At 41.5% G+C, this 22,234-nt stretch overlaps 1 protein-coding gene across 1 annotated transcript; it reads left to right on the top strand.

Annotated features, from left to right (window-relative positions):
- Nucleotides 1-1,809: 1,809 nt before the first annotated feature.
- LOC139573605 (ankyrin repeat domain-containing protein 34A-like) lies at nucleotides 1,810-21,359 on the top strand. The gene is made up of 2 exons (XM_071397247.1): nucleotides 1,810-2,058; nucleotides 18,012-21,359. Exon 2 carries the CDS (start codon nucleotides 18,106-18,108, stop codon nucleotides 19,702-19,704), a length of 1,599 nt encoding a protein of 532 aa, XP_071253348.1. The 5' UTR covers nucleotides 1,810-2,058; nucleotides 18,012-18,105; the 3' UTR covers nucleotides 19,705-21,359.
- Nucleotides 21,360-22,234: the final 875 nt, after the last annotated feature.

Here is a 22,234-nt window from a genome sequence, read left to right on the forward strand (position 1 = left end):
CATGATGTCAAGCAAAGAGGCACTGAAGGTAGGCCTTCGAAATATATCCACAGGTACACCTCCAAATGACTCTAATTATGTCAATTAGCCTATCAGAAACCTCTAAAGCCATGACGTCATTTTCTGGAATTTTCCGAGCTGTTTAAAGGCACAGTAAACTTCTGACCCATTGGAATTGTGATACAGTGAATTATAAGTGAAGTAATCTGTCTGGAAACAATTGTTTTAAAAATTACTTGTGTCATGCACAAAGTAGATGACCAAACCAACTTGCAAAAACTATAGTTTGTTTTAACAAGAAATTTGTGGAGTGGTTGAAAAACAAGTTTTAATGACTCCAACCTAAGTGTATGTAAACTTCTGACTTCAACTGTACCTATTTAAGGAGGATAAATAAGCATTTTGCCAAGTCACCCTAAGCCAACTACAATCTCAAAGCACTTGGGGATGATTCCCCTCCCAGTTGGGGGATTGGTGGATAGGAACACCATCACTTTGATAGAACCTTACAGCTGTGTGTGTGTGTGCGTGTGTGTGTGTGCGTGTGTGTGTGTGTGTGTGTGTGTGTGTGTGTGTGTGTGTGTGTGTGTGTGTGTGTGTGTGTGTGTGTGTGTGTGTGTGTGTGTGTGTGTGCGTGCGTGCGTGCGTGCGTGCGTGCGTGCGTGCGTGCGTCAGTCTGTCTGTCTGTGTGTCTGTATCTGTGTGCCTGCGTGCATGCAGCGTGTGTCTGTGAACTTGCGAGCATGGATGTGTGCGTGCCTGCCTCGGTGAGTGTGTCACCGTGGGAACATTTCTGTAGGAATCCAGCAAATCAGTTGCCATAGCAACTGGGTTCCATAATAGCAACAGTCGCTGAATAAGTATTTTATGCATTCGGGGGAGTACACGTATTTCCTCCTCTCCATCTTTAGTAATGCAAGTTTATCTTTTTTTTTGAGCTTTTATTGTGTGTTTCAGTTTAATATACTATTTATAACACCAAGTGGGACCAGACTTTTGAAAAAAATTCAGTTGAAGCAGAACAGTTAGGCTACTTCTTCAATTGTGTGTATTAGGCTATATGTTCACAACGCTCTCACATTCACCATAAGGTAGGCCTACCTGTTGTATACATCTGACTTTGCATTTAAACAATATCTAATCTATACAGCAGGTGACTAATTATGGACTACCACCAAGGATATGTGGGCCACTTCCTTCCTCTGCAAATTTGCAATGACTGAATTCTTATGACCTTATTTAAGAACCAGGAACTCATATGGCAACAAGATGGGGCACTGGTGCAGATTAGTCTTAGCTGTGATCACAAGTGGAAATAATAGATGTGCTTACTGCAGAGGTGCAAAACCCCTTACTACAGAGGTGCGAAAAGACATAGAGGACTACAGAATCAGTCTATATAAATCTAAATCAAATCACATTTTATTGGTCACATACATACATTTAGCAGATGTTATTGCGGATGTAGCGACATCTATATCAACCAAGCCATTGAGCCTTGTATACATTCTTTATTTTCCCTTTAGGTTACAGGACAGGAATAGTGTCATAAGCACAGAACAGACAATATTGGACCCATACTTACAGCTCAATCAGGTTTAAATATAGCCTATCCATTGTTGATATTTATTATAACAGGCTGTGTGGAAACTTGTATGCCTATCAAGACACCAAAGACATTGTATAGGCTACTGTTTTAATGAACAACAGTCATATCGTTCCTGCACATGATGTCTATATACAGCAGGTCTCTCTCTCTCGTGTTTCTTTACCTGTCTGTCAAGCGCAGGGATCATCATAGCGCATCGTCTGCGCGCAACATATCCACCGCGTTCGTATTCACTCCCACCACGCGACCCACTCCCCACCCCCGCTGCGACGCTCCGCGTCTTCTAAACTAGTGGTTGCGGGAGAGATACGGGTGAAGAGGGGGAGGGGGAGAGAGGCTCGACGTTATCACAATATCTGGGGGATATTACAGAGACTGAAGTCTGGCTTTTATATCAGAAAAAAACCAAGTATGCCAAGTGGATCTGAATTAAACGTGTTTCATCCATGGTAAGGATTTATGTTTCCTCTTTAAATCGTGTTTGCAGCGCATGGTGATAGAAGGCCACATTTGCATATTGTAGATTACATAAATATTTGTTGCCATTAAATTATTCCTTATGAGTGGTTAATGCAATGGTCAAATGGCTTGACAAAACAATATCGACATGAACTGAGAACAGTGTTTAGGTTGTCCATGTGAAAAAAATAAAACAAGTTGAATTTGATGAAAGACCAACAATTAAAAAAAAATGCAATTCAACTGAACTTATTCAGATTTTCCAATTCATTGTTTCTTACCATATTTGTGTAAGAGATAAAAGATGCTCTATAGCCTAAAATCCCGCAGACCAACGAACGCGATTCGTTTGGCAGTTGTAATCAGATTTGTTGAGCCTTGCTATATGTAAAGACTAATCAATAAACTGCTACAAAAAGCAAATAGATTCAGCTGATTCAGATTTGCTGTCACAATTTTTTCCATATTATAAGCAGCACATTTCTTGCCTGAGAGGCAAACCCTGTAACCTAAACCATGAACCAATCTGCATTGTCATGAAATTCTGTCACTTGGCTTATTGCGGTCCTTGTACGATCAACCGTATGATGGAATGTGGCAAAAAGAGAAGCAGACAGTCAGTTACATTTTATGTGTGTGAGAAAGGCAATACATGCAGGGATGTAATTTAGGTCGTATTTTATTATCTCTGCTAATGCATAGGCTAGGCTACATTCAGTGTGGAGAAACATGTTTTCTATCAACCGACTGTTGAAACGGCTGTTTCTTTTTACTGGCGCAGTTACTGTTTTTGTCCAATAATCTGGCATAGTATAACTTCCCTGCTAGTTTAATATTAGAAGCAGTACGTCAGAAAACCAATTGACGTAGTGATTGGTCACTGAAACAGGTTTTGAATAAGATTTTCTTTGAGCCGATATGATAACACTGATGCTGCGTCTCGGTTTCATTCAATATTACCAACACCATCACGAACTTGAATTGAAAGCATCAATTCCTTTACATTGCTTTTCTCAGTTCTCGGAAAGTTGGCGTCCGGCAGAACAACCGAATCAGCACCATGGATAGCGACCGTAGTTTGGAATGGATTTAAGTTTCTTGCAACATTTCTTGCAACATTTCACATAATAGTTTCGCTGAATCTTTTGCTATTAGGCCTGTATGATATTGTAGAATTGTATACATATACACTTGATTAAGTTTCTTGGAAACAATAATATGAAACGTTTGGGAACGATGTTTGCTTGTATTACGAATTTACATTATACGCAGAAACTTCCCTTGTAATTCATGTTCCCGAGAATAATCATTATACTTCTGCATTATATATATATCTTTAAATGTATTTCACATAGAGATATTGATTAATAGCATATGTACTGTAGCAATTAGATGTATAGCTACTGAACTATGGGTTTTGTAAATGTTACAGAGAGCACTGCAGTTTCTACTCAGAAACAACAGGTTCACTAAAGGACAAGGGCATAAGACAACTATGACACGTGGATGGCTTCTTACAGGCTCCTATGGAGGAAAGGTTAGGTGTAGGTCACATCCACCCCCACAAACCTGGAATTATGAATAATCTGTCTAGAGGGCCAATGGAGGGCACTGTCAGTGCTGTATGCCATCACATCCATCTTTCCAACAGGAAGTGTGGCACACTCTGACATGCACAGCTCACCCGAGATGGGATACCAGGATGGCAGATCAGGGGGTACAACAGGGCCAATTATAGTAATGGGTGTTGGGGTGATGTCAGTTCTTGACACGGTGCAGCTGCACACCAGGGGACAGACATGTCATAGAAGGAATATTCTATTCTACTCTAGAGTACTCAGTCTTGACAGTCTCCGCCATGAAACTGTGTGTCTTCTGAGAGCAGATGGAAATGCATGACTTTAGCTGATAATGAGTCAGTGAGCTGATAGTGAAAGAAAGAGAGAAAGAGAGAGAGCGAGAGAGAAAGAGAAAGAGAGGGAAAGAGAGAGTGTGTGAGAAAGAGGTCTGATGATGAACGATAAGCTCTTTGGGATGGAGGTGGGGGGATTTTAATAATGTTGCCCGCCTACACGTACAAATACACACACACACAGATTGATGTACATGTACTCACACAAGCTTTTACACACTAACTAAGACACGCATACAGTGCCTTTCGAAAGTATTCAGACCCCAAGACCTTTTCCACATTTTGTTACGTTACAGCCTTATTCTACAATGGATGAAAAAAAACATCCTCAGCAATCTACACACAATACCGAATAATGACAAAGCGAAAACAGGTTGTTAGAAATCTTGAAATACTTTATTTACATAAGTATTCAGACCCTTTGCTATGAGACTCAAAGTTGAGCTCAGGTGCATCCTGTTTCCATTGATCATCCTTGAGATGTTTCTACAACTTGATTGGAGTCCACCTGCGGTAAATTCAATTAATTGGACATGATTTGGAAAGGAAAACACCTGTCTATATAAGGTCCCACAGTTGACAGTGCATGTCAGAGAAGAAATCAAGCCATGAGGTCGAAGGAATTGTGCAGAAAGCTCTGAGACAGGATTGTGTTGAGGCGCAGATCTGGGGAAGGGTACGAAATTTGTTTGCAGCATTGAAGGTCCCCAAGAACACAGTGGCCTCCATCATTCTTAAATGGAAGAAGTTTGGAACCACCAAGACTCTTCCTAGAGCTGGCCGTCCGGCCAAACTGAGCAATCGGAGGAGAAGGGCCTTGGTCAGGGAGGTGACCAAAAACCCAATGGTCACTCTGACAGAGCTCTAGAGTTCCTCTGTGGAGATGGGAGAACATTCCAGAAGAACAACCATCTCTGCAGCACTCCACCAATCAGGCCTTTATGGTAGAATGGCCAGACGGAAGCCACTCTTCAGTAAAAGGCACATAACAGCCCGATTGAAGTTTGCCAAAAGGCACCTAAAGACTGTCAGACCATGAGAAACAAGATTTCTGGTCTGATGAAACCAAGATTGAGCTATTTGGCATGAATGCCAAGCGTCACGTCTGGAGGAAACCTAGCACCATCCCTACGGTGAAGCATGGTGGTAGCAGCATCATGCTATGGGGATGTTTTTCAGCGGCAGGGACTGGGAGACTAGTCAGGATTGAGGGAAAGATGAATGGAGCAAAGTACAGAGAGTTCCTTGATGAAAACCTGCTCCAGAGTGCTAAAGACCTCCGACTGGGGCGAAGGTTCACCTTCCAACAGGACAAATACCCTAAGCACACATCCAAGACAACGCAGGAGTGGCTTCGTGACAAGTCTTTGAATGTCCTTGAGCCTGGACTTCAACCCAATCAAACATCTCTGGAGAGACCTGGAAATAGCTGTGCAGTGACGCTCCCCATCCAACCTAACAGAGCTTGAGAGAATCTGCAGAGAAGAATATAAAAAACTCCCCAAATACAGGTATGCCAAGCTTGTAGCATCATACCCAAGAAGAATCAAGGCTGTAATCACTGCCAAATGTGATTCAACAAAGTACTGTGTAAAGGGTCTGAATACTTATGTAAATGTGATATTTAATGTTTTATAAATTAGCAAACTTTTTTTTTTAACTGTTTTTGCTTTGTCATTATGGGGTTTTGTGTGTCGATTGATGAGGGGGAAAAAACAATTTAATCAATTTTAGAATAAGGCTATAACGTAACAAAATGTGGAAAAAGTCAAGTGATCTGAATACTTTCCAAAGCAGTCAAATGCACACTCTGTTTTATGAACCCAGACAGACCCAGCCTTGAGAGGTTACATTTTTTCCAGAGTCACACAGATAATGTGAGTAAACCAAACAACAGAGATGTTATAAACGGAAAGTTAGAGAGGAAGAGCAATATTGAAGAGACCTGTTGAGAGATGTGGAAAGAAATTGGTATGGAAAAGCACAGACTCTGATATATTAAGGACTAAAGACTTGTCCTTGGACAAAAAGGATAGCAATCTACTCAACAGACTGAGTAGCCTGAAATATGTTTTAAGAGGGATATCAATAAATAGTTACTGCAGACCTATTATTGGTACTCAATACAACAACAGTATGAAATAAAAAAATAAATCAACTGCTTATCAATTACCTTTTGCTGTTGTGCTGTGCTTGAAATATGTTGTTTTTGCCAATAGATTATCAAGATTTAAAGCGTGAACAATAGGAGGTTTTAGTGGATTAGTGGATGCGCTATCTACCTAGATTAAGGCATTACGTCAGTTGAAACTGCAGTGATAGATAGCAGCTAGGATGATAAATGTCATTCTACAGCTGAAACTACCCAGCCAGAAATAGCTTCTACTGCCTCCCTTATCAGAGTGGGAGTGCGAAGTGAGGAGTCTGGTTGGAAAATTGCGGGTGAATCGATGTCAACCCCTCTGTCGCTCCTGTCCTTTCCACAGCCCAGAGCAAGGGGTCAAACACTGGGACGCTCAGAGGCGGCGACAATCATGACACCACTGTGTGAGTAGGTGTGTGTTTGCAGCTGCAGCAGGTTCAACCTGAACAATTTTTTCACAACCAAATCTCTATATTTCATGTAAATGGCAGGGTCCATCCAAATTTTTTGGTGATTTCACATGTTTTAGAGGAATTTACCCCAAACTGCAAATCACTTCCTCATCCTCATGTATTTTGAGGGCCCTGAAAAAATGATCAAAATATCCAAATACATCATTTTAGAAACAGCAAAGCTCTCAGTATAGTAATGCAGGTCTTTAGATGTTGTACACCTGAAGTTGTGTCATTCCGAAATGTATCCGCAATGTTATATTCCCTTTTTTGCGACTCAAGCCTTCTCAAGCAGTTCCATTTTCCGTGTAGCCAGCTGCTACAGGTAACTTCCAAAAAAAGGAAATACTGTACTACTGTACTAACAAATAGTGTCTTCATTTTTGGGCGACCACCCCATGCTTTCAATATAAATTGTATCCCTCATTTACTCAAGTGTTTACTTTATTTAGGCAGTTAGGCCTACCTGTAAAATTGACTTTGGAGGTATCGCTTGAGTCGCAACAAAATGGAATATAGCCTAACGTTGCGGATAAAACTTGAAATGACACAATTTCATGTGTATGACATCTGAAGACCTGCATCACTAGACTGAGCGCTTTGCAGTTTGATGTATTTGGGTGTTTTTGGAGCCATTCAGGAAGTGATTTGCTGTTTGGGGTAAATTACTCTAAAACATATGAAATCACAAAAAAATTGTCTGGATCCTTCTGCAATATATCATTTACATCATTTTTGTGTTGATTTGGATGTAAAAAATTAAAACTTCTCAATTGACATGCCTAGATAAACACAGTATGACAGGGAAGAAAACATTTGGTGTGTCACGCCCTGGCCATAGAGAGGCTTTTATTCTCTATTTTGGTTAGGCCAGGGTGTGACTAGGGTGGGCATTCTAGTTTCTTTATTTCTATGTTTTCTGTTTCTATGTTTTGGCCTGGTATGGTTCTCAATCAGGGACAGCTGTCATTCGTTGTCTCTGATTGGGAATCATACTTAGGCAGCCTGTTTTTCCACCTTAGTTGTGGGTATTTGTCTGTGTTAGTGGCTTGTATAGCCCTATTCAGCTTCACGTTCGTTTTGTTGTTGTTTCTTGTTTTTGTTGGCAACATTCAAAATAAAAAGAAATGTACGCTTACCACGCTGCAACTTGGTCCGGTCATTTCCACCCTGACGACGAACGTGACATGGTGTGAATCATTGAGAGATCTCAGGGAAGCAACCTGTGTCGGGGATTTGTATGCTGCAACTATATTGAATTAGCAGCTCCATGAAGCCCGCTGAGCATCGTTATCTGATTGGAGCAGTGTTGCCAACTCCTCAGTTAGGAAAGTAGCTATTGGCTGTCCTAAAAGTCGCTAAATGACATCATCAACTAATTTTCATAATTGGCCATGTGCATGTAATTGTGATGGACGCTGTAGGAGAAAGGAATAACGTCGTGGGATAGACAAAGTGAGTAAAAAACACCCTAAATATGTTTAGAACTACAAATGAACTTTCTTCTGTCGATTCTTGATTTTTTTTAATATCACAATTCCAACCCAACTCCTTTATCCTGGCTTGGGACCGGCAAAAGTGACCCAAAAGAGAGACTCTGGCGGAGTTACTTAGTTTTTTATTTTATTATTATAATTATTTTTTATTTTAGTTTTTTATTTTAGTTTTCTTAATTTGGTTTGGTTTTTAACCTTATGGTCCACTTAGGAGTTTACAACAAGTCACAGTAAAACATTTTTAACCATAACATTAAAAAAAAAATAGTATACAATCTACATTAACAATCTAAATGGACCAAAAAGAGACAATAGAAAAAACTGTCAGTGGCAATGTGAGAAAATGATGGTAACTAGTCTGGCCCTAATTCAGGTTAATTGTTTTTTAAATGTAAGCCAGGGCGGGATCAGCCAGCGGCGGCTTCCCGCATGTGCGATTAATTTGTAGTCTGGACGTGGAAGGGTGAACATCTCCTGCTCTGACTGCAGCTGGGAGGGACTGCTGTGCGAGGACTGTGAGTGCTTTAGGACGGGGGTGGGGCCCACGGCAGCACCCGCTGCTCGTTGTGAAGAGTAAGAATGATACGTGCTTTCATGTCAGAGTCTCAAAGTCTCCAATAACACCACAAAAAGTCGCTAGATTTGTTGCTAGTCGCTTTTTAAAAAATGTGTCGCTAGAGGGGTCTGAATACTCGCTAAATATAGCAACAAGGTCGCTAAGTTGGCAACACTGGACTGGAGCACTCACACTGTGACTGTTTTCCTGGTCCATCTTGGCAGAAATGACTAGTGCCTCTGAGCTGGAGTCCATAGATCTTAGACAAGACAGCTCTCTCTCCCTCGTCTGCTGTGGGAAAAACTCTGCTCAGACCCACACAATACACCTGGGCCCGGTTTACCAACAGCGATGGAATTTAGTTTTACGAGTGTTTTAATGATGCAGCTGTAATAAATATCATTTATTATAACACAAGCATATTTGCTATTACATTGTTATAACTAACTTCTTTCCAAACAGGGTTTCTCACAAACTCATAAGCAGATACTGAGACCCACACACACCCAGAGACAGATGGCTGACACAGGTCTTTCATAAAGACTGATAAGAAAAGGGTGCCTGGTACTGCATATCACGAGATACTGAGACACACACATACCCAAGGACAGAGGGCTGACGCAAACCTTTCATAAACACTGATAAGACAGGAACATCTACGCACACACAAAATCTCCTCTTCAGTCTGAACATTTTACAGAGACACACAGAAATGTCAAAATAGGAACATCTACGCACACACCTAATCTCCTGTTTTAGCTGAACATTTCTGAAGACAAAGAAATCTACTCAGAGCCAATGAGACAGTGATACTAGCCTGAAGGGGACCTCGCCCAACTCATCAGGACCAACCAGAGGACAAGAACTTCCAGACTCAACCTACTTTCTATCTTTGTATAAAATGTCTATGCACTCTGTTATCTGGGCTTCTTTCGGATAGTTCAATTTGAGCTTGATGAAAGGGTCCGTGCACGCTATTTCAGATATCTTTACCTCTGAATAAATTGCTTTTAATTAAACCTCATCCACCCTGTCCAGAGTCTCTACTTCGTCTCAGTTCTCCAGTAAACTTGTGATATCAACACAGCCGAATATGTAACATGCATTTCCCAAAACACCACGCAGAGTGCATCGTTGGAGCATGTGTCGACACTGATAGGATCGAAAGAAAGTGAGCTCTGCTCTCGGGTCAGCTTTCTCTATTAAAATCTCACCTTAATAACATTATAATTATTTCACAATAATGACGACGGATCAGCAACAGTACCTCTACGATTGTATCCCTGAGTTGTCAAGAGTATCCCAGATGTAAATGGAAAAGGCCATATCTGCTCTGCCTCATCTCCTGTTGTAGTGAATCCATACTGTCAAGGACCAGGAGATACATACTATCTGTCTGCTTCTTTTCTTCATCACTACAGAGATGTTTATGGTCACACATGACTTCTTCAGAGGTGCTTGACAGATAAATCCACTGGAGAAATACTGAGTAGAGCCGCAGGCTGCATTCAGATGTAGGATCTTAATTTGCCAAGGCAGCAGGTACTCTTCCGGGAGTCCAATCACAATTACATAACACAACACATTATTACACACTACACAATACCATAACATACAGTGGGGAGAACAAGTATTTGATACACTGCCGATTTTGCAGGTTTTCCTACTTACAAAGCATGTAGAGGTCTGTCATTTCTATCATAGGTACACTTCAACTGTGAGAGACGGAATCTAAAACAAAAATCCTGAAAATCACATTGTATGATTTTTAAGTAATTAATTTGCATTTTATTGCATGACATAAGTATTTGATCACCTACCAACCAGTAAGAATTCCGGCTCTCACAGACCTGTTAGTTTTTCTTTAAGAAGCCCTCCTGTTCTCCACTCATTACCTGTATTAACTGCACCTGTTTGAACTCGTTACCTGTATAAAAGACACCTGTCCACACACTCAATCAAACAGACTCCAACCTCTCCACAATGGCCAAGACCAGAGAGCTGTGTAAGGACATCAGGGATAAAATTGTAGACCTGCACAAGGCTGGGATGGGCTACAGGACAATAGGCAAGCAGCTTGGTGAGAAGGCAACAACTGTTGGCGCAATTATTAGAAAATGGAAGAAGTTCAAGATGACGGTCAATCACCCTCGGTCTGGGGCTCCATGCAAGATCTCACCTCGTGGGGCATCAATGATCATGAGGAAGGTGAGGGATCAGCCCAGAACTACATGGCAGGACCTGGTCAATGACCTGAAGAGAGCTGGGACCACAGTCTCAAAGAAAACCATTAGTAACACACTACGCCGTCATGGATTAAAATCCTGCAGCGCACACAAGGTCCCCCTGCTCAAGCCAGCGCATGTCCAGGCCCGTCTGAAGTTTGCCAATGACCATCTGGATGATCCAGAGGAGGAATGGGAGAAGGTCATGTGGTCTGATGAGACAAAAATAGAGCTTTTTGGTCTAAACTCCACTCGCCGTGTTTGGAGGAAGAAGAAGGATGAGTACAACCCCAAGAACACCATCCCAACCGTGAAGCATGGAGGTGGAAACATCATTCTTTGGGGATGCTTTTCTGCAAAGGGGACAGGACGACTGCACCATATTGAGGGGAGGATGGATGGGGCCATGTATCGTGAGATCTTGGCCAACAACCTCCTTCCCTCAGTAAGAGCATTGAAGATGGGTCGTGGCTGGGTCTTCCAGCATGACAACGACCCGAAACACACAGCCATGGCAACTGAACCCAATAGAAAATCTTTGGAGGGAGCTGAAAGTCCGTATTGCCCAGCGACAGCCCCGAAACCTGAAGGATCTGGAGAAGGTCTGTATGGAGGAGTGGGCCAAAATCCCTGCTGCAGTGTGTGCAAACCTGGTCAAGAACTACAGGAAATGTATGATCTCTGTAATTGCAAACAAAAGTTTCTGTACTAAATATTAAGTTCTGCTTTTCTGATGTATCAAATACTTATGTCATGCAATAAAATGCTAATGAATTACTTAAAAATCATACAATGTGATTTTCAGGATTTTTGTTTTAGATTCCGTCTCTCACAGTTGAAGTGTACCTATGATAAAAATTACAGACCTCTACATGCTTTGTAAGTAGGAAAACCTGCAAAATCGGCAGTGTATCAAATACTTGTTCTCCCCACTGTATCTACAATACGACCGCAAGGCATTACAGAGGGTAGTGCGTACGTACATCACTGGGGGCAAGCATCCTGCCATCCAGGACCTCTATACCAGGCGGTGTCAGAGGAAGGCCCTAAAAATTGTCAAAGACTCCAGCCACCCCAGTCATAAACTGTTCTCTCTGCTACCGCACGGCAAGCGGTACCAGAGTGACAAGTCTAGGTCCAAAAGGCTTCTTAACAGCTTCTACCCCCAAGCCATAAGACTCCTGAACAGCTAATCAAATGGCTACCCAGACTATTTGCATTGTTCACCTCCCCAACACCTCTTTTACGCTGCTGCTACTGTCTGTTTATTATCTATCCATAGTCACTTTAACTCTATCTACATGTACATATTACCTCAATTACCTCAACTAACCTGTTCCCCCCGCACATTGACTCTGTACCGGTACCCCCTGTAATAGCCTCGCTACTGTTATTTTACTGCTGCTCTTTAATTATTTTTTATTTTTATTTTTTACTTATCTATTTTTTACTTAACACTTATTTTTCTTAAAACTGCGTTGTTGGTGAAGGGCTTGTAAGTAAGCATTTCACTGTAAGGTCTACACCTGTTGTATTCGGCACATGTGACAGATAACATTTGATTTGATTTAATAATACAGCAAAATAACAATATTAAAATGTATGTGTGTGTAGCATGTGTTTGTGAATGCTGTGTGTGTGCCTGCACAGTCCAAACTGTTCCATAAAGTGTAGTTTTATCAGTTTTCTAAATCAGATTTTACTACTTGACTGAGTTACATGATGTGGAATAGAGTTCCATGTAGTAATGGCTCTATGTAGTACTGTGCATTTCCCGTAGTCTGTTCTGGACTTGGGGACAGTGAAGAGACCTCTGGTGGCATGTCTTGTGGGGTATGCGAGGGTGTCTGAGCTGTGCGCTAGTTGCTTAAACAGACAGCTCGGTGATTTCAACATGTCAATATTTCACAAAGACATGCTGGCCCTCCGTGTACCTCTAAGGGCCAGCCGTGCTGCTCTGTTCTGGGCCAATTGTAATTTGCCTATGTGTCTCTTTGTGGCAATTGACCATATGACTGGACAGTGGTCCAGGTGTGACAAAACTAGGGACTATAGTAGTTGTTTTGTTGATAGCGATGTCAAGAAAGCATAGTAGTGCTTTATTATGGACAGACCTCTCCCCATCTTAGCTACCGTTGCATCAATATGTTTTGACCATGACAGTTTACAATCCATGGTTACACCAAGCAGTTTAGTCTCATTAACTTGCTCAATTTCCACATTATTCATTACAAGATTTAGTTGAGGTTTAGGATTTAGTGAATGATTTGTCCTAAATACAATGCTTTTAGTTTTTGAAATATTTAGGACCAGCTTATTTCTTGACACCCATTCTGAAACTGACTGCAGCTCTTTGCAGTGCCAGTGGCAGGTCATTGGTAAAGATTTTAAAAAGTAGGTGCCTAGACAGCTGCCCTGGGGAATGCCTGACTCTACCTGGATTATGTTGGAGATGCTTCCATTAAAGGACACCCTCTGTGTTCTGTTAGACAGGTAAGTCTCGATCCACAATATAGCAGGGGATGTAAAGCCATAACACATACGTTTCTCCAGCAGCAGATTCTTCTTAACAATTTCTCTCAGCCAATCATCAGTCATTTGTGTAAGTGCCATCTGTACACGTTGAATGCCCTTCCCTGTAAGCGTGCTTCAAGTATGTTGTTAATTTGTTTACTGTGAAATAGCATTGTATCTGGTCAAACACCATTTCTAAACGTTTACTAAGAAGGGTTGTTAACAGGCTTACTCTGGTCGGCTGTTTGAGCCAGTAAAGGGTGCTTTGCTATTCTTGGGTAGCGAAATTACTTTTGCTTCCCTCCAGGCCTGAGGGCACACATTTTCCTGTAGGCTTAGATTGAATAGATGGCAAATAGGAGTGGCAATATAGTCACTATCATCCTCAGTAATTTTCCATCCAAGTTTTCAGACCCAGGGTGCTTGTCATTGTTGATAGAAAACAGCATTTCTTTCACCTCTTCCACACTCACTTTACAGAATACAAAATGATAATATCAAATCAAATCAAATTTATTTATATAGCCCTTCTTAAATCAGCTGATATCTCAAAGTGCTGTACAGAAACCCAGCCTAAAACCCCAAACAGCAAGCAATGCAGGTGTGGAAGCACGGGACTAATACTTGCCTTTCATAATTTGGTCAGTTATGTATGGAGGTGTAGGTTCATAATTTGTTGTTGTTATGTCATTTCTGAATTTTCAATGAAAAAATCTTTCAAGTAGTTGGCAATATCAATGGGTTTTTTGATGAATGAGCCATCTGATTCAATGAATGATGGAGCTGAGGTTGCCTTTTTGCCCAACATTTTATTTAAGGTGCTTTTTAGTATCATTCTTTATATAATTTATTTTTGTTTCATAGGAATTTCTTCTTCTTTTTGTTAAGTTTAGTCACGTGATTTCCCAATTTCTAGTACGTTTGCCACTCGGCTGTGCAGCCAGACATTTTGCCATTCCTTTTGCCTCATCCCCCTCAACCACAATTCCTCATCAATCCACAGGGATTTAACAGTTTTTACAATAATTTTCTTAATGAGTGCTTGCTTATTAGTAACTGGAATAAGCAATTTCGTAAAATATTTAAGTGCTGCGTCAGGATGTTCCTCATTACACACATCAGACCAACAAATATTTGTCACATTTTCAACATAGGAATCATTGCAAAACCTCTTGTATGATCACTTATACACTATTTTAGGTCATCTTTGAAACTTTGTTTTTCCTAGATATGGCTGTTATGATCATTACATCCGATGGGTGTGGATACTGCTTTAGAGCAGATTTCTGCAGCATTAGATGTGATCAATACAAGTGGATGATTTAGTTCCTGTTCTGTTTGTGAATACTCTGGTAGGTTTACTGATAACCTGAACCAGGTTGCAGGCACTGGTTACAGTTTGAAGCATTTTCTTGAGTGGACAGCTTGACGAAAGCCACTTAATATTTAGGTTACTCAGAAAATATGCAAACTTGTAATGTATTTGAGTTTTAAAAATGCTTCTAACGTTTGTAATTTCCACTTTGACATTTCAAACGTGATTTGCCTTAACAAAAAATGTGTCAACCCCCACAAATTATAATCTGCATAATAATGAACATTTCCTATTGCTGAAGGATTATTTTACTGCGGTAGCAAACTGGCTCAAATTAAGATCCTACATCTGTATGTATACAGTAGTATCAAATCAAATCACATCTTACTCGTCACATGCTTTGTAAACAACAGGTGTGGACTAACAGTAAAATGCTTACTTACATGCCCTTCCCAACAAAGCAGTGAAAGAAAATAGCTAAATACTAGAAAAGTAAAACATGTAATAATATATACACAATGAGTAATAATAACTTGGCTGTACAAGGACTACCAGTACCAGTTGATGTGCAGGGCTACGAGGTAAGAGGTAGATATGTACATATAACGAAGAATAAAGTTACAGATAGTAAACAGCAGCAGCAGCATATGTGATAGACTAACTATTTATCAGTATTATGGCTTGGGGGTAGAAGCTGTTCAGGGTCCTGTTGGTTCCAGACTTGGTGCATCGGTATGGCTTGCCATGCGATAGCTGAGAGAACAGTCTATGACCTGGGTGGCTGGAGTCTTCAACAATTTATTGATGTATTTATTTAATATTGTAGAGGAACAATATATAGAGAAAGGAGAGTCTCTCTCTCTGTAATTCTGAAACGCTAATAATCTATAATGGTGGTTAATCCAGTAACTGTAATAATACTTTACTACATTGTTTCAAAGGCATCAATCCACTTTGATGCAGATCATTGTGGATCGTCATCCACTTTGATGCAGATCATTGTGGATCGTCATCCACTTTGGTTCAGATCATTGTGGATCGTCATCCACTTTGGTTCAGATCATTGTGGATCGTCATCCACTTTGATGCAGATCATTGTGGATCGTCATCCACTTTGATGCAGATCATTGTGGATCGTCATCCACTTTGATGCAGATCATTGTGGATCGTCATCCACTTTGGTGCAGATCATTGTGGATCGTCAAGTTGCCTTCCGCCCCAGTCGACAGATTGGGTCTTTAGCATGGGCAGACTAGTGTCAGACACACACACACACACACACACACACACACACAGAGAGAGAGAGAGAGAGAGCTGTAGGTGGCAGCCTCGTAGCCACATTCTCAGGATAGAGAGCCTCTCCCTCAGCCCATCTCAACTCAGCACCTGTCAACTGCTTCCCACTCCACCCACGGAGTCCCCTGGCTGCGAGCCAGTAATGACAAAGTAACAACTGTTATTAAACTGCCATTGATTCCCAACAGAATTATTTAGGCAAATAGGCCATAATAAAAAGGGGTGGATGGATTAAATGTAATTGAGTGTATTGATCACAGTCTGAATGAAAGAAAGACCGAGCCCTAGTCATTGTAAGGAATTACTCCGACTCACTCAAATTAAACTGTGTTTGTAAAAACTGCACTGTTAAAATGAAGTGCTTTGTAACACCAAAACTAGTGGCAACTGAGCTGCCACCAACTTGAAGGAGACGAAACCTTAACTTTGCAGGAGTATTGAAACACATCATCCTCAGATGTTTTGAAACATAACATGGTGTGTTGTAACACCACTTAATCAAGTGTTGTGCAACACCTTGCCAGGGACTGGGAGCCCTAACAGAAAAGATTGAAAACACTATTTTGTTGTTTCGAGTCCTGTTCAGTGCAGAATTAGATACCTTCTCTTTTGGTGCTGTTTCCTCTCTCTAAAACAATGTGTCAAACACATTCTGTGTATTAAAACACTTACGTTAGGTTTACATTCCAATATATATTATGCATGCTTAGGGATGGTTAGTTAGACGTCTCAATATGAAAGACTCTGGCTTATAATATTGTTGTAACAGAAGTCACGAGTCTCTCAACCTATTTCATGTGAGGTTGTTGGATATATTGCTACACTCAGGGGGAATGAAGAACAGAAATAGACAAATAATATCTTCCCTCTTCATTCTGGCTCCCCCAACTCCCTTCCCCACAACCACCACTAACTACTTCTCTATTATACCCAGATGATTACACTCTGTGTTTCGGTTTGTATAGCCACTGTCTGTCCCCATGCTCGTTGTTCACCTGGGTTATGAAATAGAGTTGTTTATTAACATGAACAGGGCACGTTGAATCACCTTAGCATAGAACTAAATATCCCAGTTGACATACGGGGGAAGCTCATTCATAGCTAGACAGCTTTTTATTTCTCTCTGCACAAGATGCATCTCCTTCTCTCCATCCAAATAGATCACTAGATCCCATAGGGTGGGTCGGGACACACTGGTGAGCCACAGGCAGCCAGTCCCTCCTCCTCTTGGGTCACGGGGAAAGTTGTGGCTGGATTTTTTGTTGTTGAGATCATTGAAATAGATTACTTAGAGGAAGGTTTGGTAGAATTAATATTCCAAGAACATCATTATGTTGATTTTCAGTCACACAAAAAAATATTATAATAATTAAATCAGTATTAGGAGTCATTTAAAAGTTTAGACAAGTCAATTCACCTTATCACATCCTGTTAGATATCAGATTAGTTTTTGAGTCATTGCCTCATCTTTCTGTATCTCACAATTGCAGATTTTGAGATAATCTCACTTTTAAGCACTAAATTATTAATTATTCACTATGTTTTACATATTACCATATTACTGCAGCGGGAAGTTGCTCTTTTGCTGATGGGAGGCAAAAAGTCCAAGTCATGCATAGTTAATTCTCTGCAAAGTCAAACTTTATTCAACTCTGCATAGTTATAGTTTAGGAATACCAGGAAAGTTGGTAAAATAAGCCAGTTTTAGCATAGTGCGGTCAAGGACCAGTATCATCTGTCTAAAATGTTTTTGTTACACCAGATGGGTGCTGCATCTTTTTGTCATTTCACCTCATGAGATGGCTATCCAGACACTCCTTGTCTTGCTCTTACAGACACACTTCATATCAAAGGCTTCAATTGCAGTCACTCTGAGATTGCATTGGTAATGCAGTATAACTGTTGTACCGCTGCATACTAGACATTAGATAGATGCGTAGACCAACCAAAGTAACCATCTTAACCACCTTTTAGCACTGCCTGTCTGTACTGTACATTTATAATTCTATGACATCACTTTGTTTTTCATCACAGGTTCACCAGCTTCCTCTTCAAGATGGCCAGTCTGCGCTAAGCTAACTAGCTGGGTGTAGCAGATTTGACTGGAGGAAGAGGTGCCAGAGGCACCATGGGAGATGGAGGAGCCCTCCATACGGAGGGGAACGCCCTCCTCAAAGCCGTCTTCCAGGGCAAGCTGCGACTGACCCGGCTCCTCCTGGAAGGGGGTGCCTACATCAACGAAGGCAACGAGCGGGGCGAGACCCCCATCTCTGCTGCCTGCCTGGCTGGCTACGAGGACCCCCAGAGCCGCCAGAGAATGGTGCGCTACCTCCTGGAGAAAGGAGCCGATCCCAACATCCCAGACAAGTCTGGGCGGACCGCCCTGATGCATGCCTGTGTCGAGCAGGCGGGCAAAGAGGTGGTGTCCCTGCTCCTAGAGAATGGAGCTGACCCCAGCCTCAAGGACTACACAGGCTCCTCCGCCCTGGTCCATGCCATCAACAGAGGTGACCGAGACACCCTCCAGGTCCTGCTGGACGCCTGCAAGGCCAAGGGCAAGGAAGTGATCATCATCACCACAGACACGTCACCCTCGGGCACCAAGAAGACCAAGCAGTACCTCAACTCCCCCCCATCACCAGGGGTGGTGGACAAGCTCTCGCCCGTGGCCTGCATGTCGCCCTCAGAGGTGGCGATCCAGACCTCCAATTCCCCAGCAGCAGAGAAGGTTGAGGAGGAGGACAGTATCTTCAGCTTTGCGTTGACATCAGCCTTACCCCTACCCTCCACTAGAACCCTAGGGGAGAAAAGGCCGCCTCCCCGCAAACTCCTGAAGAGGCTCAACTCTGAGCCTTGGGGGCTGGTAGCACCCTCAGTGCTCAGCAGGGTCCCACAGGAGAGGGTTGATGGTGGACTGGAGGAGGAAGGTGGAGGTAGGATCATCACTGATATGAATGGTCTGTCAATCTCGGGTTCTGGCAGGCCTCTCCTGTCTCGTCGGCACAGCATCGAAACACATGACCCCTGCTCGCCCAAACTCATTGACCGATCCTGCTCAGAGGACTGCGCAGCCCTTTGTAGCTCCTCCTGGGCCGACAAGGTCCAACAGCACCAGATCCTGTACCGCAGGAACACCGCACCAGAGTCTCAGGAAAATACATGCGGACCAGGGGCGGTGGCTTCACGCACCCTGGCTCACCCCAAACTTACACGTATGGAGCACTATGAGTCAGAAACACACCTGTGTCCTGAGTCCATCCCTGGATCTCCAGACTCAGGGCGCGTGTCGGTGGAGCGGAGGAAGTACAACGCCTCGCCCCTCTCTCTGCTCACCACCTCCTCCCGGGAATCCCTTGAGAGCATCCCCAATTCTATCTCCCCCATCACCATGCGCAGACGGTCCCCAGGCCTCCTGGAGCGCAGAGGCTCAGGCACCCTCCTCTTGGACCACATCTCCCACACCCGCCCCGGGTTCTTGCCCCCACTCAATGTCAACCCCCACCGGCCCATCCCAGACATCCGGGCCAATGGCAAGCCCACTTCCCCCGTCCACTCTGGTCCCAAGATCCTGGTTCCAGTTGCCCCTGCCTCACCCAAGAGAGGCCCAGACTTCAAGATGAAGAAGAAACTGATGAGGAGGCACTCCATGCAGACGGAACAGATGAAGCAGCTCTCCACCTTCCAGGAGATCCTGACAGAGAAGGTCATTGAGTCCAACGGGGACTGAGACTTAAAAGGACATGTGAGGGCAAGTTGGGGTACAGTGGTGGATCACATCTATCTAATTAGTCCATCATTATCCTCAACCAGTGCTTAAACCAGGACTACTAACGTGAATTTGGCTCATTCAGAGTGAGACCTCAGTCCCATCCTTGTTCTGTGTCAAGTGCAGATGGTTATTTTTATTTTTAGGTGACCTATTTTAATTTGTTGTGTGTGCTGTCACAGAAAGCTGGTTGATTGAGTAATACGGTTTACAGCAGATGTTCTTTTCATTTCTCCTCAAATGATTTATTAATATACCATTTGCAGTCAACAGAAATAGAAACGTATTTCTGTGTTTTTAGATGTTTACAGAGTGCAAAATGTGCGCCAATGTCATGCCTATTGTTCCGTGTGCTGAATACATTTTCGTCCCCTCTGAAAGCAGTCCCAATATCTATCTGTGACACTTTAAGTCGAAAGAAGAAATCAACAGTAAAGATGCTAGCAACAGCTTACTTTGAATTGTCATTCTGAATGCGCTGTCTTCCCGATTTTCAATTCTTGCGTTAGCTGCTTTAAAACGTCAAACTTCAACCCTAAAATGCTCTCATGTTGATGGGTTTGTTTGGGGGAGAATGATGCTGCATTACATTAAATAGTTTTCAAGACATATTTCCCGAAGATTCCACTGTCATTGTATTGTTGCTGTTATCTACTTTCACTGTATTTATTTGCCTTTACCTTTTATTAACCACTTGAGATTTTGTGTTTTAGAGAGCTATTTGGCTATATGGTCTAACCACACGCCTGACTTACCCTGACAACTACAGTGGGATCATCATGTGGGACCCTTCATGAGTATCACACTGTAATAATGTTATTATCAATTGATAAATAAAAAATAAAAAAAAGTCAATTGAAGTGCAATTAATTTCATACAAAATTCCAAAGAAATCCCATGAACGCATGTTTGTTTACATTGGAGTGTGTGAATACTGTAAGATGGCTTTTAGAAGAATTAACCTCAAATAATTGCACATTGGTGCTGTGCCTTTCCATATGGAAAGAGCTCCTAGCACATATTAACTGTAAATAATGTAAAGATAAGACAAACCTAATTTGCTTATGAAATATGTCCATGTGCTGTACTGTAATGTCAATGGATTTCCTTCATCTATGGTGGATGTGAAGTTGTCTTTACAAATTGTACATTGAAAGCAATCTGAAGCACTTCTTAACATTTACTGTACACAGATTTGCCGAAAGGGAGAGTTTTAGGCTCACAGAACTAACATTTACAGTTACTTACACATTTAGATTGTCACTTATAAATAATTCCCATTTGAATATTGTGAGATTTAAGAGAAAAAAAGTTAGAAAATGTTTACCAAGCTTACAATGTGACCGCTTGTCCCGCTTCCATTTGAAATATTTCTGTCTTTAATGAAATAATGTTTATGTGCTACAAGGTTTAATATTGACCTCCTGTTGATTGAACTGTATGTAGGTTACTTGAAGTTTAAGGGAAATACAAACAAAAAATACATATTTTTGTATGCCTGTTAGGAAATAGCAAAGTAAATTCTAATATGTAATCTATTTTCACGTTTGAACTTGATTGTAATTTGATTGTGGAATAAATATTTGTTAAATGTTCGTAAGTGAATTATAACAACCTTTAGTTGTCATGTGTCTTTAATATGAGATTTGTCATGTCAATTTGATATAAGAAATGTATTCATAAAATTGATAATACTGGACTTTCAGTATCAAGAATCAACCAATCTCCATTAATTTGGATATTTGTTCAAAAAAATGATATGCTTCATTTTCTGTGATGGCTAGAATCACAGGGTGCAAAATATTTTCCATACTAATCTTAGTTATTGGGTATTCAGTACATGTTTGAGACTATTAGCCAGCATGAATGACAAAATCATATCTTAATTGAGCAAAATATCCACCACGGCCAATATTGATTAGAAGCCTGCCTGACTCTGCTGCACATGGAGGGAAGACAAAGTATTTATTTTAGCCAGAAGTGACCTCCACACATCCATCTGTTAAACAAGATGCACTCCAGCACAGGTGGAAGATCTTCTTTGGCAAAGGCCTGGAGAAGGGACTTTAGATTGCGTCATCATAGGCTAAGCATGAGATAACATACACTAACACTGCAATGGATAAAGGAGTCATTTGGTGAGGTAGACTTAATCTCCATAAAAGCATAACTTTGGACATGGTTAATAGATTAAAGTATGTTTTGTGAAAGTATATATACAAACGTTCTAATACAGTGGGGTCCAAAGTCAATTGATCGCTTGATAAAGATGAGCAAAAAAAATACAAACATAATAATAATACAAATACTGTGTTATATTGTATGCTCAAATAAATGGAAAAAGTATATTATTTTATACTAATACAATTGCTCAGAGAAAGAAAGCGATTTTGTTTAACAAGTAATAAAAAAATATAAAAAATGATAGTGGTTAACATTTTTGGATCACCTGTTTTGGCCATCTCTGTCTCCGGACTTGAACCTCATTGAA

Source organism: Salvelinus alpinus, chromosome 4 (genome assembly GCF_045679555.1).
Source record: "Salvelinus alpinus chromosome 4, SLU_Salpinus.1, whole genome shotgun sequence".
In the NCBI taxonomy this organism is placed as follows: Eukaryota; Metazoa; Chordata; class Actinopteri; order Salmoniformes; family Salmonidae; genus Salvelinus; species Salvelinus alpinus.

What these genes read in the sequence shown, in the direction of transcription:
- LOC139573605 (XM_071397247.1), top strand. Translation starts at nt 18,106, where the DNA reads ATGGGAGATGGAGGAGCCCTCCATACGGAGGGGAACGCCCTCCTCAAA.